Here is a 19,876-nt window from a genome sequence, read left to right as displayed (position 1 = left end):
CTTAATTGCTGCGTGAGTACGAAAGGTCTAATGGAAAAACGACATCAGGCAAAATTCTGCGATCAGGTGGTTTAAATGTGCATCGCTAATTGAGCTGCTTGAAATGAACGAATGAGTGTTTTGATTGCAGAACATAGACATGAAACTTGTGGTAGGTGAGGGGTGCATAAGATAATCGAAATTGTTCAGCTATTATAAAGTCATTTGTGACAGCTCTTGACGTTACTTGGTTGGTAGGACTTATTATACATCTGCCGTCACTTCATGCAGTTCAGACTCACAAAACTTTGTAGAGGAGTTGGAGCTTCCGTTCGGCTACACAATTCTGCGGGCTAGTGACGGCGATGGAGCGGCTTTCTCCGTGAGAAATGCATTTGTCCTGGCATTTCATCTTGGATGTCGCCGGTGGCGGCATCAGGCCACGGCATTTGCCCGGCATTGGATAACTAGATGCACGATACAAAATGGTCGCGATGAACGGATTTGATTCGGCATATAGATGTACCGTAACCAACGAAATGAAACTTTGTTAGCAATGCTTTCTGTGGTGTTGATTTCAAAAAAAAAAAAAATTGACACCACAGAAAGCGCTGCTTATTCACCGTAACCTCTCAGCGCTTAATGTACTGAAGTCACGAAGCACCACCTACTCCCCTTATTTGCATTGCTAGTCGGCCACCAGAGTTTCGAGCTATTTTGGTGTAAAATGAACACATGTATGGCAGAGTCCAGACGGAACCTTACTAACCAGTATTTTTTTTCCGGCAAATGGAGCAGTTTCTACTCGCGTTACCGTTTCGAGAGGTTACGTTCTTAGCGTGACATAATAGCCGGCCATTGGTAACACCGTTCACAGACTAAACAATACACGAAGCCGTTGGCTTACAAAAGAAAAACCTCGCCTCAGTCCTTGTTGTAAAAGCGGCGTCTCGATGGGCGCACTCATTTCTAATTTCGTTTAAGCCTCTCCTATCCTTATCTTATTTTTATTGCGTAGTTTTCAAATAATGGGTTTTATAATCTTCTGAGGCATTTCAAGCATTCAGTACTCCCTACAGAACCAACCCAACTAAAAAGAAACTGTGCGACAATGCTTCCTATTAAGAAGCACGAAACAACCCAATAAAAGGTGTTTTTTTAGTTAAAAGTCTCTGATGGTTTTAAATGAAAAGCCACAAAACTGGCGACATATTTGAATGAAACTGCCCGCTGAGGTTATCTCTGACAATTTCTGTTTTTACTGCAGTACTTTCCCTGTCATTATATCGGTTGCTTTCCCATCACCTGCCGACCTATGTCCCCCAAAGAGATTCACGGGCATGTTTCCCGGAGTATTGCGATACGTCGCTGGAGAGAATGCAGATAACTCGGTCATACATGAAGTAAATAAAGAAAGTCTGATAAGAACGCGGCGCAGTACTGCTGACTGCAGAAGGAAGCCTAGGTGACATTTTCTTCTGAGATCATATGTGCTTTTTGTAATATTCGTTTGGGTGCTTACTGAAAGCCGGCGAGTACGTTGAGGAGCGTCGTCTTCCCGGCGCCGGACGGACCTATCACAGCTGTCATCTCGCCAGGCCTTAGGTTGCCACTCAGGTTGCGCAGGAGTGGCTTTGTTCCTGTGAGATAACAAATGGCGGCAAGAATAGCGCTATCATGCTTCGTCTCCATCGAGAAGTGCATTTATTTTAATACTGAGTGACACTGTCACTCCGGAGTAGAGCAGCTTTCAAAGTTCTGTAAAAACACCGCTACCTATTTCAGGAGCTCAGGTGGTGACCTGAGTAGTTTTTGGAAAGGATGGACTGTGCAGTGTTGTGCGTATTCTGCCAATATAGCAAGCGCTTCAACCATCTGCTGAGCAAACGCTGTTTAGAACATCGCTGCCTTTACCAAACTTACAGGTCTCTCCAATATGAAATGTAACAGAGTTTGAGCATTCAATTATTAATTACTTCGTAATTATGCGGAACAAGCGCACTTTTTCCTGTTTTCCATTTATATAGCACAGGAGAAGAAATTCGGAGGTCGTGGGTTCGGATACCACCGGCGGAGTATGTTTTCCTTCTACTTTCTAATCAGCTATCTTTCAGCGACATAATAATTACACAAGTTAGTACCCATTGATCAACATAAGAGGTTTAAAAAACCCAGAAACATTACCCTATGGTCCTTGGTTTCGGGGCCTGTTGGTTCCTTTCACATGTTGGTTTTCCCTTGGCTTAAAAGATCTAAAAACTTTTTGCAGTATAGTTGAAATATTAAACGAAAACTGCACTTTTTTTTCTAAACAGCTTGTTATTTTTTTCATTTGGGGGTACCTGTACCTTAGACGGTAACAGCCGATGACTATGAAATGTTGCGAGAATACACCGTGAATAATTTACAGCTTGAGGACATGCAGGTTTTGAGAACCCCACTAATGGCAATTAACGAAAAAGATATAACCGAAGCCCGCACGTGCTGGAAACCATCCTTAAGGACTGGTTTACAAGCGTCAAGTGTAGCGCACGTGACCTGTGATCTCAAGTCGCTATTGAGCCTGAGACAACATCGCGCCATTTTTAAGGCTCACGACGTTGTGCAAAAGCGGCGGGGTTGCTTTTTTCTTTTGAAATCAGTTGTGAATTCCACCACCATTCGAGTTTGCCTTCTCGCGCAAATTAATTTTAAGGTTTTTCACCTCGTGACCTAAATTCGGCCTATTTCTACGGAGATCTTCACGTTTACAAGGTAACAAACACTACACAGATAATTCCACGCTTTGTTCAAGAGAAAATGGCTGCCTTGTTTCTGGTTACCTGGCACATACCTAACTGGGTAATCTTCTGCAGTCGCTTGTTAACCCATTCGATTTTTGCACAAGAAAATTGCCAGCAAATGTTTCCGGCGCGAAGCACTGCAATAGGTAGATTCCTTGTCAGTACTTTTATCGCTTTGCACCATCACTGCTTTCAAGATGCCCTGGCTGTTTTGTGGGCGGATTTATTTTGGGATGCATCCTCTCGTGCTTTAGTAATTGCCGCGTGTTGTCTGTTACGTCAGCGCCAATGATTCAATAAATAATTCATTCAATCAATCAATCAATCAATCAATTAACGCTTTATTTCCAACGAAGAGTTGGAGGGCCATCAGGCGAAAAAAGCTCTCATTGACAGCTTGTCGGTGCCTGATACAGGTACAGGAAAGCAGACATAAACACTATGCATAACACTGAACACATATGCATGCATTTTTATACCTTGCGATGCGGTTTAAAGTGCATTTGAACGTAATACATAGAAAGTCGCGACAGTCAAGGCGAAGATGTATAAATGAGGATTAAATGGACACTGAGAAACAAACTAAAGTTGGCCTATATGAAAAGGAGCTTTACCGAAAAGGGAGCTTTTATAACCCAGAAAGGATCCAAAAACAAAATAGAGGTGTCGCCATCTGTGGTCTATATCGGAAGTAACATACGTGCGGCGACACCGAGGCAACACGGATACCAGAGGCTCTGCTTCAACGGACAAACGTCAACATTACCAGAACGAGCTAAATAATAAACAAGTTACAGCGAACAAAAATTTAACAGGTTGTCCTGAGTATCCATTTAGCCATGCATCTCGAGAGCGGAAAGCCAACAAAATCGCTAGTCGCTGTATATACAGTCTCTGAGCAACTTTTTGAACGCTGACCCTCATAACATGCAGATATAGCAGACGGGAAATGTAGATGAACCTCTGCAACTTGACCATTGCAGTGCGCGCGAGCAATAACGTGTTAACTGTTACACACGAAAGCAGCGTGCAACATAGAAGTGTGGCTCAACAACACAGTGGAGCCTCACAGGAGAGACTGCATCAAAATTCCACGACCTATTGTCATCACGTTCATGACAGTCGCCCACAGACATAACCGCAAGGTAGTTGGAGGACCCCCTTGCAGCCATACTTGTCCCTGCGTTATTGAGTTGTATCCAACTATAATCAAAATTTTGCAGTGCATTGGTTGACTGAAAGCAATGTACAACCGGCTGCACTGGGCGAAATTTTTGTTGTGTGAGGTTCCCACGACATGCTGTATGCGACTGCTTGGACGTACTGCCCTCGCCTTCCATGAGTGCACATACGCCTACATGGATGACATTGGTTTGGTTTATAGAGGTTTAACGTCCCAAGGAACTCAGGCTATGAGAGACGCCGTAGTGAAGGGCTCCGGAAATTTCGACCACCTGGGGTTCTTTAACGTGCACTGACATCGCACAGTACACGGGTCTCTAGAATTTCGCCTCCATCGAAATTCGTCCGCCGCGGCCGGGATCGCACCCGCGTCTTTCGGGCCGGCAGCCGAGCGCCATAACCACTCAGCCATCGCGGCGGCTATGGATGAGATTACAGCAGATGGCGTACTCTCGAGACCACATCCGATAGATTCGATATACGCGCCACTAAGCTATCGGAAGTGTTCTTAAGAGCGCGCCATCTGTTCTAATGTTATTGGTGTAGACGCAAGCAGTGCTCTCGAGAGTACGACGATAGCTTGGATATACAAGCCATACATTCGCGCTGCGTGTTTCTGTCCTATCCGTCCGTGTCTTGGTCGCGTTGGTTATTTCTTCATATAATCTTATTGGGCTTACTCCTGCGGACAAAAATTCAACCGCACAATTTTGCATCGAATAATCCGCCGTCACAACGCTGCGGACACAAGACCTGCTATACATTATAGTTGCACAAGCAGAAGTCCAATCGCACAATTTTTCAGAAAAAAAGTGAACCATGAAGTTGTCCAAAAAAAATGCATCAAAAGAAGTATGCAGATGAAAATCGGAAAACAACATTCCTTGTTGAAGAATCCAGCCATGAAATTCTGGGGACAAGAACACCGCGGATGCAGCAATTAAAAGCAATCCTCCCTCAAAAAGAAAAAAAAAGAAAAAAGCTCATGACCTTAATAGGCAAAGTATGATCACCAACCTTTTTTATCTGGAACTTTGTACGTGAGATTCTTCCAGCTGACTGTGGTTGGGATGACCGGCGCGTCCGTGGCGTATGGTCCGTCAGCTTCATCAGCTTTCAGTATTTGCGGCTTTATCTCCACCGCTACGTCTGCAAATGCGAGCGAAGACGGCCGCAAAATCAAGCAAGACATCGCGCATTAAAATATGCCACGTAGGCAACTAAAAGAGGCAAATCGGCATCGTAACCTGGTTCCTTTAGTGCGCAAGGAAAAATGACGTTAATTGCAATGCGGACTCAGCTTTTAGGACCCACACCACGGCAAACAATTTACGCAACATCTTGCCATGCAGGTTCTACTGCTAAGAAAGGAAATATCACTTGATTGGCGGTTAATATCTGGTCGATTATTATCGTCAACTCGTTTCCCTTTTTTTAATAGTTGCTATAGGAACGCCTAGCTTGTACGGCATCCATATCGCTTTTAGTATATGTAATCACGGCAACCATCTACAAAGCAAACCACAATTCCCCTTGAATGCCGAAAACAACAGGACTTTTTCTTTGTTTTGTTTTTTGCTCTATAGCTGGCCTTCGCTTATAGGAATGCTCATGCATTCATCAAGTGCATTGCAACCGCGAGTGTCGTCAGTCAAGAGAGAATTAGGGGCAGTAATATAGTCAGTATATCTGAAAAACTACTTAAGCACAACTCACGAGCTGGCTGCAATCGGCTGTATTTGGAAATAGAAAGCGTTTGAAGAAAACTAGAAAAACAGACTAGTGGCATAAGGGGACATGGGATGAATTTCCGCCACAAATGTTTTCTGGTAAGCGCAATGAACTTGAGCGCCAGTAGCGCAACTAGGAGGTTACGGGCGTGCAGAGTGCACTGAGTGCTACGCGGATGGGAGGATTACGGATTGTGACCGTGTCACTCAAGGAGAACATTGCTGCGCATATCATTGCGTGTGATTTTACATGGGCAGAGAAATTTCTCTTGCAAATTTATTCCCTCTGCTAAATTTCAATTCTGTCTATCCACGTTACGAAACTTTCCACTGTCCATTTTTTCGTTATGTTGCTCAAAAGAACTCGCAGGACGGCTACGACTATTTAAAGCGTGGCCCGCATTGAGCGTTTTTCCGGGCGATTCGTCGGCATCGACGGCAGCGGAGCGTTTTTTTTTCTTTTTGCCGCCGGCGAGGACGTTTTTGCCATATCGCCGGGTTCTGGCGGAACAGAAAAAAATCGCCGACGCCGCGCCGACGCCGGGAGGGGGTAGCGACAGAGGGCCAATGAGAGCCGGAGCGGGCGTCACGTGAATCTGGACGGAGCCAAGCCGGTGCCCCCGGCTTCAGATACACGGCCGAAGAAGACTCCCTTGCATGGAAGATGCGCGCTGGCGCGCATCGCGCGAGAGCCGGCGGCTTCACTTCGCTTCCTGCGCATGTGTCTGATTTCAGTATGGATGGGGGCGCGCGCATCGCACAACTGGGCGGCAAAAAAAAAAAAAACGCCACTCGGCTGCTGACCATACGGGAGTGAATTCGTCGACGCCGGCGCGGGCGTCGGGCGCGCTACGCGATTTCGCGGGCAAAAAGCGCTCCATGGGGGCCACGCTTAACGAGAGATTCAGCGATAGCGCATCCACCGGTTACGCCGACGGCGACGACGCCGACGAGAAAGCCAGGGATGGGCGCTTAACAGCCATCGCTGTAAACAAAGTCACCCGCATAATATTTTGTTCATGTTTGTGCACCAAAAAACCTTTAATTATTGGCATCATGATCCCTGCAATATTATTTATGGATCTCAATTCCCCTCTTTGGCAGGTTGCTTTGGCTGCCATGGACCGCGAAACGACCACATCCGTTACAGCATGCGGTGTACACGTTTCACGTCTAAAGTCCTGCCGCTCAGCATACTAACCTCAACATGTTAACAGTAAACCTCAGTTGAAGTTCTGCGTTGTGTCTTGTGCATTCTTCTCTTCGTACCTCGTCGTTTTGCGCGGTTGCAATATGCACTCCTCCGTATTTAACGCTCCGGATATTTTCGAGCGAGTGATGGCTGTCTCTCTTGGGGGTTCAAGACGATCGCTTTTAAGCGCTACCTGGACGATGTTGTGCTCCTAATTCTCGTCTACGTTTTTCACATACCTCGAATGACTTTCTACAATTGTTGCCGTTTGTAGTCAGGCGGATCGTTTAGCTCAATTACCCGAATCTTGAGTTCAGCCTCCACCATGTCAACAATATTTGCGATCACTCGATGCCTTTATAAAACGACTGAATCAGGAAACATCAGCACAGTGAAGGATTTTTCTGTCCTTCAGTTCGCAAAGAACTTTCGTAGCTTCCTAAGCTTTTCTTCGTGCAACCGCAGTCTCTTTAAACATGAAACCAACAGAGGCCACAAGTTCCGTATTCCATAAGCTGTCAATTTTAAAACGGCGATTTCGCCCCCGTATGGTCCTTGGTCATTGGTCACGAAGCTACTATACCATCGACTTTTAAGCATGGCTAGAAAGCAAACCGGCCATTGGGTGGTTGGCGACCGAACCTCCCCGTTGGCTGCCATCGACTGCGATATGCAGCCAAGGGTGATGCGCATCCCACCTCTATGTAAACAGCAGGTGAACGGACATGCCCACTGGCTGCCATTGGCTGCGATATGCAGCCAGTGGGCATGTCCGTTCACCTGCTGTTTACATAGAGGTGGGATGCGCATCACCATTGGCTGCATATCGCAGTCGATGGCAGCCAACGGTAGATCCGGTCGCCAACAACCTAATGGCCGGGTCACTGTCCAGAGACGCTTCAAATGCACACGTATGTCGAGTGAGCAATGACCAAGGACCAGACGGACGCGAAATGGCCGTTTTAAAATGGACAGCTTATAAAATACGGCCCAGGACTCCTAAAAAGAAAAAAAAAAGATGTTTGTAAAACCTGGGGTCTTCCCCAGCGGGAAGTTTTTGATAGCTCATCGTGCTGCTTACTACGCCTCCTATTTCAGACTATTTTGACGCATCTGCCCTGCTCAATTTCTTGCCAGTCCCAGTGGACACGGAAGAAGCGGTGTGCTTAAACTATTTAGGACACTGAAACTCGTGAAAACTGTTTTGTTAGGGCAGAGCCACTGGGAACAACAAAAGCGAGTGCGAGATTTTCAAACACGGAAATAATAAATAATTGAGAAGTTTTATCCCTTATAGAGCCGTCGTGAAGCAGTCGTCGTTGTTCTTGCCGCGTCAGCCCCGAAAGGATATGACGCTCAAGGAGAGGCGGCAATCGGGACGATACTTATTGCGAAGCCAAGTGATGTAACCTGTAATTTCGTAAGGCCCTTCCACCCATGTGTCAGCGCCGTTTCCTCAGAGCTCCGCTTGTTCTGAACCTACAAGGAAGCATTTCATCACCGCCAGTCGCCTCGCTCTCGTTTCGACTTTCCTAGGTCATTAGACTCGTCCTTGAGGCGCAGCTGGCAACAAAGCACACCATTCTATTCGCTCCTGTGGGAAGTTGGCTGCTGCGGAACGCAACTAGGTCGGCGGCTAAGTTTCGCTAGCACCACGACAAGAAAAAACACCGAAAACGAACTGAGCGAAGCGTTGTCCCTGCCTTTTGCATAACTTTTATGCACAGCCTTTTATGGTAGGTCCACCTGCGGTTCTATAACCTTTTGACGTAATCCTTTATTTTCTAAATATATGAATTAAAATTGAAACTGAAGGAAATAACTAAAAAATGTGAACAGGAAATAGGACAGGAGTGAGGAAAAAAGTCCATAGAGGAGAAAGGAATCAGGAAAAGTGAAAAGGAAAGATAGGAGGAAAAGAGAGATGAAAAAGGCATGCAATATTGCCTGAAGGAAAGAAAAGACAAATAAAGCATTGAATAGAAGAAAGAATGATCGAATGGACAATAGCCTTACGTTCGCATTGATTGCGAATGGAGAAGTCAGCGCCTGCGCATCTATATATGAGCCCAATACCAGCTGTGGGGCGGATGTGATTTCAAGCATATAACCGTTTCCTGGCTATAGGTGTAACGATTTCTCCGGCCGTAAAAGGCAAGAAACTGTCATCCGCCGCTGCTTGGCGCTGTACATTTTTTTTTTTCAGAATTGCGTCGCGTGAAAAGCGAGGTATGCGTGAGAGGCGCACTGATGCAGCTTCCGGTGCAGAAAAATGGCGCTAATGAGTCTTATTGTCAACGTAAAACGAGCCGTGAGAAAGGCTTAGTCGCCCTCCCGGCGTCACGAGTTCGGAGTAGATTTTAATCGCTTTGCCACACGAACCGGATACCTTGTACACATGTGTGGGGTTGTTGCAAAACCACCGCCCTTGCTTTCAACATCCGCCGAAGGGAGACCTGCTTGGCATTGCGTAGGAAACCCGCTGTTTGGCAGGTTTCCTAGCCTTGAAACATAACGCAATGAAATGACGGTGAATATAGAAGTTCTGCAGCCCGAAGCTATGTCCTTGATACCGAGGATATAATTTCGCTGAAATATGCATTGCAAAATGTTAAAATTGCGGCAGCGGGATACAGTCAAACTCTACTTCAATCGGATTCGACACTGCGTTGTTTGAGAAGAGTGTCTCATTTTGTCTTCGCGTGAGTAATTAATATTTGTGTTGTGCCCTTGCAAAAATTTATTCAGGCTGTCTATTGACGGTCCATATACAGATTTATGCCTATAAAGTCCATAGACTCTCTACAGAAAAACCGTAGCGAACAGTATATAGGCAAAAGAAATCCTACAGACAATCTATAGATATGTGGCCTTACACTTTTAGTGTCTTTCTTCTATAGACAGTCTATAGAATATGAATCGACAAAAACAAATATCTATAGGAAGACAGCAGTCTACTAGAAGCCTATAGACGATCCATAGACCAATTTTGAAAGGGTGGTGTGCCTTTATTATCCTTGTCCTTGGCATGAGCGGGGTTAAGCTTTGGTGCGAAGCTGTAAACGGATTTTGTTCCTTTTCTCCTGGCCATGAGAGTATCTAGACAGGTTTTGACGCAAGTAAAATTCAACTTTTGCTTTGACATTGTAAGCAGCAGTTTCGCTCTCGTGAAACGCAGGCGGAAACGAAGGTTGCGGCAAAGGTTGCTGAAGCATTTGCTAAGCTGTGCTTCTGCATTGCGATAGTTCTGAAGAAGAAAGGACGCGAATACTGCACTTTCCTTTTTATTTTTTCCGGTTAATATATCGTAGTGGTCGGTAATTCACTAGGCTGATAGCGTACAGAGCCTGCTATATCTTAACCCGCGGGGCAGAGACTCTCGAGCCAGCAAGCCTTGGGGACAAAGAACACAAACATTATTCGTAATGCAGAATTTCGGTGCTTGACTGAGCCCTGAGCACATGTATTGATGATAGAATGGGACTTGTGTATATATGAGCTTTTCTAATGAGTCAAACAGGATGAGAAATGAGAGCACGTATTTTTATTTATTTTATTTAGAGGTACTCTTGGCTTTTTTTACTGAAAACAGCAAAATATGAAAGTTCAATTCCATAATGATTAGTCCCAGTAGGTTTGTGCTTTGTTTGCACTGACATCGTAGGCGTAGCAACATGTCCAGACTCGAAAGGTAATTTCAGCGCCTGCACCGAGAACTTTTAAAGTGCAGAATGCTATTTAGTGGAGGAACTAGTTACCTGTCTTAACAAATCCGAGGGATGAAAAAAAAATATGGCATAGAAAGCAGAAATTGTTAAGATGTGTGTCTGTACAATACTGGACTTTCGGAAGGTATTCGTGATTTTAAACACTCTGTATACTCTTCATACAGAAACATGTAGAGCTCCCGGCTTTAAGAATGGGGAATACAGTTAATCACGGTTGGTAGAAATTACATGCGGTTGCAAATAACAATAAAAAAGCATGAAACGCAGCGAAAGCATTATTTGAGTCAACTACAGTAATGCATGGTCATATCCTATGCTACAGATTCCTTTTGTATCATGATCAACAGAAAGATGTTTTTATTATAATTTCGCCAATGCCTGCATTCTCAAAAAAATTTTTTTCTTGTGACAGCAGATATTCCTGTAGTATTTTGGGGCTTCACAACAGGATTTTGTGTAGTATTGAGCAGTCTCCTGTCCTCACGATAGGGCCAGTTCTGTCGAAACAACAGACAACTTCACAATACTACAGAAAGATCTGTCGTAACGATAGGAAGACAAAATTTCTCTTGTATCTTGGGACCGGTTCTGTCGTATTTTTCCCCTGTGTCGGAGGCTGAATCCGCCAGCCTGCGGCATGCAAAGTAACAAAGGCCGTTGATACCTGGAAGCACTGAGCTGTCCATGGTCGATTGAAGCTCTAGGCTTCCCATGAGTCACAAATCACCTTCGGAGTAGTCCGAGCACGTGTCCTCCTCACATGGAGTCCTGTGGAAAGGTGAAATTCAACAGCGATAATGAGCCAGAACAACAACGCCAAGTAAATACGCGCTTAAAATGTTTGAAACACTTCCAGGTTCATTAGATGGCTTTCACTGCCCGGCAGGTTTAGTTTTACAGGTGTAGACAGCCTGTTGCAAGAGCTGTATACCGGAATGATTCTTGAGTAGCGAAAAATAAGAACGTACGCCCTCTACTTTTGAGGAAGAACCAACAGGAGTCAGTACCGAATCCAATCAGCCTGACTTGCTGACTCTGCTCAGCCTAAATTGGACTTGAAGCTTGTCGTACGGGCTCACAATCGGTATATGAATGACGATTCGTGAGGCGATAACACCGTGTAGGACACCTCTTCACTTGGTGACGTGTGTGAAGGCACCGCGGCAAGAAATACCTCTGTAAGTCGGTCGCTGAGCCGATCAGTGAATGGCCGACTGAAGAGTAAAAGTTTTTGTGATTTCGTCGTCGACCGAAAGAATTAAATGAAAAGAACCAAAAACGAGAGCATAAACGAATAGATTCTGTTCATAACAGAGGGCTTCGTGGACACATACTGTTGAAGAGGAAGCGAGTCAACTACGACATTCTCGCTTGAGCGAAGTTCGAAATTTGTACTAGTTAACGCTTTAAGCACTTTACATAGGTGACTTGTGAAGGCCAACTATTCTGTCACGTGTAAAGAAGAATCCAACTGGAAGCTTGGAAAGAGATAGGAACCCCCCGTACGTGGCATAGCCAACAATTCAGGACAAAAAAGCCGTTCATGAACACAGTTTTTTCATTTAATGTCAGATTTCACTATAGCGACCAATATATCCCTAGATTACCCGACATCAGCGTATTTTTTTCCTCCTCACGTTTTTTCTCTCGTCAAAAGCGTTCCCCACTGGTTTTTTATTGCAGTCTTAGCTGCTCGGTGCAAACCATGCAAACTCTTGATACCCAGAAAAACCGGAGAGTGAGCTAGGCCTCCTATCTCTGGAAATCCCTCGAAATTAGCGATTTTCCCTCTTGAACTACAGACATGCAGGTGACGCCACCAACTTCCGTCTAAGAGAGGAGCTTGTTTCTGAGAATGGGTGGACGACCTACAGAAAACGATTGCCAGAAACCAAGAGAAACAGAAATATAAATAAAAGAAGAAACAAGAACCCCCACTAGCGGCAGGATATCTATCAACTTTAATTCTTGATTACGGTTGAAGGGAACAAGAGGAAAGGCAGAGAAGAAAGGTCGTGATTCTTGCCGACTAAAAAAAAAAAAAGAGACCGACTGCCCGTCAACAGGACATCGACGATGTCTTCAGCTTTCTAATTTTTACCCCGCGCTTTGGCGACATTCTCAGCCAATGACAGTGAAGACGTGGCTCGAGAGTCGTGTCCAGTCGGCACAGCGATGTCTACCATGACATCTGAGCTTCGACGGGGCACCAGAGAGATAGTAAGTGAACAATCGTTCCTCAGAGAGTCAGATGTTCGTGGAGATGAGCAACCCGTTCGTTAAAAAAAAATTTCCCTTATTAATCTTGAAACGAAAGATTACACCAACATACACGAGATTGAGATTAAGGCACAATCTTTCCCAGCAAAACTCTTCGAAGGCATGTTTTGAAAACAATAAAAGTGAAAGAAAAAGATTGGAGAGGTCGTTTGTGCCCCTCCTTAAGGGTATGAAGACATAGAGTTAATGGGTTAATGCCCGTATTGCGGAATTAATCATGATCTACATTACAGTCATAGATCCCTGGGAGTCTTCATCCCGCTCCTGGAGCAGTAATGCAGCCGGTTTAAGCGATGCACCACTGCCCTGCGATGGCAGGTGCTGCCGCCTGTGGGGCTTGAGCGACCCTGGTTCCTTTTTCCGAGCAACCTCTCGTGACCAATAATTAATTTACCTCTCACCTCTCACAGTGGTCAGTTTGCACACAATTCCGGTGGGCAAGGTGTGATGACTTTACACGGTCACGTGATCTAGGTGGCCTACGTGCTCCAGCCGCTCCGGCTGCGAGGCTTCCGACGGTCGCCAACGCTGACGCTGACCCCGGGCAATTATTTCCGGCACTGGGGTACTAACGCTATCGCGTTACAAGAACATGACCCTCACTTATACTTTGTGACATGTGTCGCTTTATCTAGAGCCACCGGGTAGCCTTCGATTCCAAGAATTACTGTCAGCGGCAGAAAACAATTTGCTGAGGCCGACCGCACCAAGAAACAAATGCGTGATTTTGCAAGAGACACCGCCCATCAAGTGGCCGCCGCTAATGTGATACTAATCGGCCCCAGTTCTAGGTACTCATAATGCGGTTCTCAGACCCATTTCGACGTGATCAGAAATTTAAAACTCCTCCGCTGGCAGGTCAGCCTCTTTCGTCGGTTCGGTCTTATAGTTTGAACGCTTTTTCAAGGTTTACTCGCCGTATTCTTGATGTTCTGATTATGCTGTACGTCGCGATCAGACCTTCGTCTCATTTTTTTTTTGTGCCACAGTCTTTCTATCCCCCCCCCCCCCCCCCCCCTTTGAACTGCTTTCGCTCTTTAAGCCTGCGTTAATTGTTTTTATTCGCTTTTTCATAGCTTTGCTTGTTTTTCGTGAATATCACGACATGATTGACGCCAAGGACTGTGAACGCCTGTAAATTTCTTTTTGCTGGAATAGACGGCACGTTCTCTTGGTACGATTATTAGTTTCGATCATTAGTATACAGCCTCACATAATAAAATCGCGAATAGTTGGAGTCCGTTAGAAAAGTTATTATACTGATTGCACGGAAAGCACGGCTGGCTAAAGCTATGATCAGAAAATAACGTCCCCGATAAAAGAGGCGAAAATGCTCTGCACAGTCCTAGTAGCATAGTCGTTTGCAAGACTATGCTACTAGTGAACATTAGTGGTGAACATGGCGAACGTGATAGTGAGCTTAATTTTAAGGGCAAGAAGCTCGCTCCTATTTAATTCCTTGCTTGGGATCCTAGGTTCTGGTGCGGCGGGCGACACTTATTCGAAGATTGCACAGAATGCACCGTGGTAACTGCATAATTTTCGCTCGTTTAACGCCCTGCGTTTTCATGTAGAAATTTCCTCCTAGTTGATCACTTAGCCAGAACATATACTGATTAGTATTTCTCATCCACTGTGTTTTACTCCTTAGCGCCGACAACCCCTCCGACTTCGGGGAAGCATAAAAAGTTGAATAGAACTTCGAGAATCGTTGCATTACACCCGCCCTGCTCCGGTAATTTGGATGGCATCAGCATCTAATGTAGCACTACATCGTCATACACAATGTGTTCGCGGGAAGACTAAGCATTTATTAAAAGGAGTAAATCTAATTCTAAATTACTGCTCCTTTCCGCTCAGGCTGACAGCGGTTGTGGATGCTATAGAACAGGCGATATGTGCTAGTAGCTGTGGAAATGAAATAAACTCTATGCTTAACTTCTAAAATTGAGCAGCTAGGTCGTAGACTCATTGTAGACTCATTGGTGCACATATAAGAAATATTAGACGCTGAAAAATATGAGTGCCCACAGCGTTATGAGGCTAGGGATTTTGTTTTTTTTTAATTTATTTACAGACACTACCAATCGCATCCTTCTTTATTGCAGAAAGGGCACATATAAGATTGTCAAGTACATTTAACACGTTGGAATGAGCAAGGTTTGGCAACATGTTAGTGTTTACAGCAACTTGTAGCGGTTTGGATAGCACGGTAACAAAGTGATAAAATGAAGAATTGGTTTACTAATGCACACATTCATATTATTTATACATTCTGAAAAAGAAATACAACCAGATTACAGGCAAAGCTCTGAGCAAATAAAAAAAACAATGACATGGTTTATGTAAGGATGTTTCTTAGAAATGATCCGCAAGCAATGAAACACTATTAGTTGATGAACAAGGCAATACCATTCACTTCTGGCTTGAGAAAAATAGGAAAATTTGAAGGGGTCACTACGAAATGGTTGTTCGGTGAGTTTTTGTGAATGCTTATCTACCACGATTCCAGTGCACGTTAAAGAATCACAGTGGGTAGAAATTTCCGGAGCCCTTCACTACGGCGTCCCTCATAGCCTGAGTCCTTTTGGTACGTTAAACCCCCATAAACGATAAAGCATAATCTACCTCGAAGTATCTATGTTTATCTGCACGTGAATTAGCTGATACATAAACTTCGAACGCGCTGATTGGGCTCTGCTTTCCAGAGTTAATTTGCTCGTGTACTCAATGAGCCCAGTAGGAGAATCTGTTAATTCGTATTTATTATTTAGAAAGCATTGCTAGGCTACGTCGGCGAAAACATCTCCTCAAAAGGTGTCCGCAAAATGTGGAAGGAAAATGTAAAGGCGGAATTGAGGTGTCCACAGAGATGTAGAGATCTGAGAGCTACTTCGCACTTTCCTTTGGTCAAAAACGTTTCCTTTCTTCAAAGCACATGCTTTCGCATTCCTTAACGTAAGCGGACTTAAGTTCCCTCAGAATTTTTGCACATGAATCTAACTGCATACCTTTGCACCGGCTCTAGTTTGTGGATGTGTTCTTTAGTAAACGGAAACCAAGTTATGTCAGCGTACTCCAGTGTGGATCTGATGAACCTATTTTAGGCACTCATTCCTTGGGTGCGGCCACGTTACCGCACTTGTGCTGTTGCGGATGTTTCAAGGTACATCTCAAGGTTACACGCCTCTCGTCGGACGCAGACTTCGCCTAGTGCTTCACTAGGCGCCCTAAAGCCCCCTCGCGCCCTCGCCCCTCCATGCCCGCTAGGAGACACCGCTGACGGACGGACGCCTGCACGCGTCTCCGGCAAATATGCGTCTCATGTGGTGACACCCATGCGTGAGAGCGTCGGTGCAACCAAGTGCATAATTAACGATTCCGCGCTCGAAAAAAACATGTTATTTACAAACCCGCTGCGCTCGCGTGATGCACGAAGTAGCTCCCGCACAGCTCGCGCCTAAGAGTACGGGTCGCTTCCTGAGCTCTCATGTAGAAGGGAGAAAAAAAACAGAAACAATCCCGCGCAGCTGGATGATGCCTGTGAAGCTGATAGCACACGCCACATGTTTAACCCCAAGAGGAAATAGGAAAACGAGAGACATGACGAGATACAACGAGTGAGCTGCAGTATGAAATTAGCCATGTTTTAATACGAGGCACTAGTTTTCAAAGAAACTTTTTACAAATTTATCATCTCCCAATTTAGTAAAGTTGATTCGGAAACCATGCGCTACCATAGCACAGGTAGTTCCTGCAGTATGAAAACAGCCATATTTTAATACCACGCACTAGGTTTCAAAGAAACTTTTTACAGATTCATCATGTCCCCATTTAGTAAAGTTGAGTCGTAAATTACGCTCTACCATAGCACAGGTGATTCCGGATTATTTCGCTTAAACATCTTGTAATATTCTGCGGTTCCTGACGACATCGTTTCTGGTTAAGCGATCCACTACTGAAATAAGTTCTAATGGACGCAACCGCTGCCTCGGGCCCAATACATTGCGTGGGGTGTAGAGTTCTAAATTTTTTGAAAGCATTAACACCATAAAAAACCCAACCCAACTCTTCATCAGAAGTTAACGTCCTGAAATTTTCGTTTCATTTTGTATTTGGTTTCAGAGACCTGTGCCAGCGAATACATGATATTGGCTAGACGGCAGCACTGCAGACACACACAGATTATGTTGGGACTAAAAAAAAAAGAAATGGTTTATAGGAGTTTAGCGTCCCAAGACGACTCGGGCTATGGCGGACGCTGTAGTGGAGGGCTCCGGAATAATTTCGACCACCTGGGGATCTTTAACGTGCACTGATATCCACAGCACACCCGGCTTCTAGAATTTGGCCTCCATCGAAATTCGGCCGCCGCTGCTGGGATCAAACGCGCGTCTTTCGGGTCGTCAGCCGAGCGCGATAACCGCTGAGCCACCGCGGAGGGGCGAAATAGGAGAAATGTGTCCCAGCCTGCACACTGCAGACACACAGCAGCCCCACACTTGATGGGGATGTTGTGAATTGATTTAATCTTAGTGGCATCCTTCTGCAAAGAAAATGCTGATATGTTTCGTCGGCGCAAGATGGGGTCAAAGATCCCTTTAACAAGTGATTTCACACGAGAGAACCCCGTGCTCCAGGTTTCCGTGGCCTAATTCTCGGCCTCTCCGGGGCGAAATTCGTGGGAAAATTTCGTCTTTAACTACGCCTCGTTCGGGCAAACACTTTACCTTTTTACGCCTTGCCTAAGAGCGCAGTGATACCCTCTATGGTATTTGGTGCTGTTTGGCCAAGAAAATAGGAAACCCCAAGAAAATCAAACGCCGATCCGGGCACACGCGTTGTCAGCGTTTGCACGCGTCTGCAGCTGCAAAGCAATAGTCCGAGTTGATAGCACGATACTCTTGACGCGTAGAAGCGTCGATAGCGCCGCAGCCTTGACGCTTGCGAAGTAGCCGTGACACAAGTGTGCACGCGACGGGCGCCGAGCACGACAAAAACAAGTTACCCACCGACCGGCTGCGGTGACATGTGACATAGGCCACATTAAGTGCGGTTTGCTAAGCGGAAAGACGCTTTAGTTCCCCGAATTAATATTAGTTAGTTCCATGTCATTCTCAAATAATTTTTTTTAGAATAAACAAATTATTTTTCTGAATATAATTAGTAACGAAATACGCCGTCTAATTTTGCCTAAAACAGTGACATATCTTAAGACCGTCTTATTCAAGTTTATAATTCATAAGTGAAATGAATTCCTTTTTGAACGAAACCCTCATAGCAAGATTATTCTCTACTTTTACGATAAATTATCTTTATATACTCGACAGAAAACGTTGCATCTCAATTTTACGTTCAAATACATTACCGCCCAGGAAGGTGCAAAGAACCATAGACATTAACCTTATCTTGATCATTATTCATTGTGAGCTTTAGGAAACACTCGTCACTGATCCGTGTCTTCTGAGAAAAAAACTTAATGGGTTGTCCCTTTAAATGAGCAAAGCAGTTTACTCCAAATATTTATCTGCCCCCAATTCATGATGTGTTGTGAATACCATAAAGAGATATCATTTAGCTGTGGAACTTAATTACTTTTTGTGGGGAATTGTACCATTCGAGAACCTCCAGGTAATATCCAGCTTTGGTAGTCTGACTGTCAAAGCGTTTTGGATTAAAGTAGCTGAAGGGCTAGCAATAAAAGAGAGAGGCCTAAGGATGGGAAGCGCCTGGAATGCGGTAATTTTGCTTTTCCGCTGTACAAAAACAATTGTCGGAGGAGAAGTCATGGCCCCAAAAACTTTACTGGAAATTGGATCATGATCACGAAAATTATACTTAAGTTATTTTTCAATTCTTTGGGGGCCTTTTTAGAGCCACTGAAACAAACGATTAGCAAGTTTAGCAGAAGACGGGTGGAAAAGAATGACTATTTTTCATCGTCCGCAGGGGCTTACTTGCAGTTTACCGAGTGGACGCCTCGCTCCAGCTACAGTGTACATTGTGTTGTGATGAGTGTGTTTTATTACCCTCTATTCCTGAACTTATCACGCGTGCAACCTGTATATGTTTATTATTATGTAAAAAAAATTTTTGTATACATCACCCCTTTCCTTAACATTTCTTCCTGTCCCCTCACCTCTTTCATTTCATTTCTCCATTCTGCCTGCTATCCTTTACTTCCGCTGCCCCCAGCCCAGGTGCTTCAGTATCGAAGGTATCGATGGCAGATACCGGGCTAGCAAAAATATTTTCCTTCTTTGTTTCTTATTACTTTTTACAAAACCACTTACTACTAATTACTAGTTTAAGGAATGCTATATTCTGCCATCACGATTACTGCGTCTCATGTAAAGAATGTAATTACAGGTGAGGAAAAAATGAAAAGGAAATATGTGAGTAAATGTGAAATGTGGGTTTAACGCCCCGAAGGGAAACACGGGGCCACGAGGAAATACATAGTGAAGGGTACTGAATTATACTTTGCAACTCCATCGAAATGCCACTGTTGTGGAGGGGATCGAACCTGGGACCTTGGAATCAGCAGCCGAACTGCAAAGCAGCTTTGCCAACGTGGCGGTTGATGACGAGAGTATAACGACTTAAAGAACAAGATGTGCAAACCGCAACATAGGTGTCGGAATGTATACGCCTATCACTTTCATTTTAAGGCGTTACCTGAAATGCAAACAAAGCTGTTGTTCTCTGGCAGTTCTGGTAGTATTTCGGCAGCAAAAGCACAGCCCCCTTTGTTTGCAGGCTATAAAACACTTTTTATCTTTTTTATTATTTACAGTTTCTGTTGTTGGTCAATGGAGAACAATAGCGTAATTGTTTTTTGGCATAATGATACTTGGTTTGAAAGCAGAACAAACAAGAACATGCCGGTGGTGGGATCTGAATCCGTGGCCTCCGAATTTCATGTCTGGTGCTCTACCAATTGAGCTACGGCGAGGGCTGCCCAATATTCTGTTTTTGGAGGTATTCTTGCGCCGTGTAAGC

General features: G+C 44.7%; 1 protein-coding gene across 4 annotated transcripts in view; it reads right to left on the bottom strand.

Moving 5' to 3' along the window:
• The window catches only part of LOC144132702 (ATP-binding cassette subfamily G member 4-like), a 91,696-nt gene that overhangs the window by 29,197 nt on the left and 42,623 nt on the right, over positions 1–19,876 (bottom strand). For all 4 annotated transcript variants that reach the window (XM_077665290.1, XM_077665292.1, XM_077665291.1 and 1 more), the window contains exons 2-4: positions 11,259–11,362; positions 4,962–5,093; positions 1,502–1,619 (exon numbers count right to left, since the gene is read on the bottom strand). In XM_077665290.1, coding sequence (XP_077521416.1) covers positions 1,502–1,619; positions 4,962–5,093; positions 11,259–11,307 — 299 coding nt within the window. In that variant the 5' untranslated portion in view covers positions 11,308–11,362. The remainder of the gene's footprint in view (positions 1–1,501; positions 1,620–4,961; positions 5,094–11,258; positions 11,363–19,876) is intronic.

Source organism: Amblyomma americanum, chromosome 5 (assembly GCF_052857255.1).
Source record: "Amblyomma americanum isolate KBUSLIRL-KWMA chromosome 5, ASM5285725v1, whole genome shotgun sequence".
Classification (NCBI taxonomy): Eukaryota; Metazoa; Arthropoda; class Arachnida; order Ixodida; family Ixodidae; genus Amblyomma; species Amblyomma americanum.
This window is presented reverse-complemented; position numbering and strand designations above follow the sequence as displayed.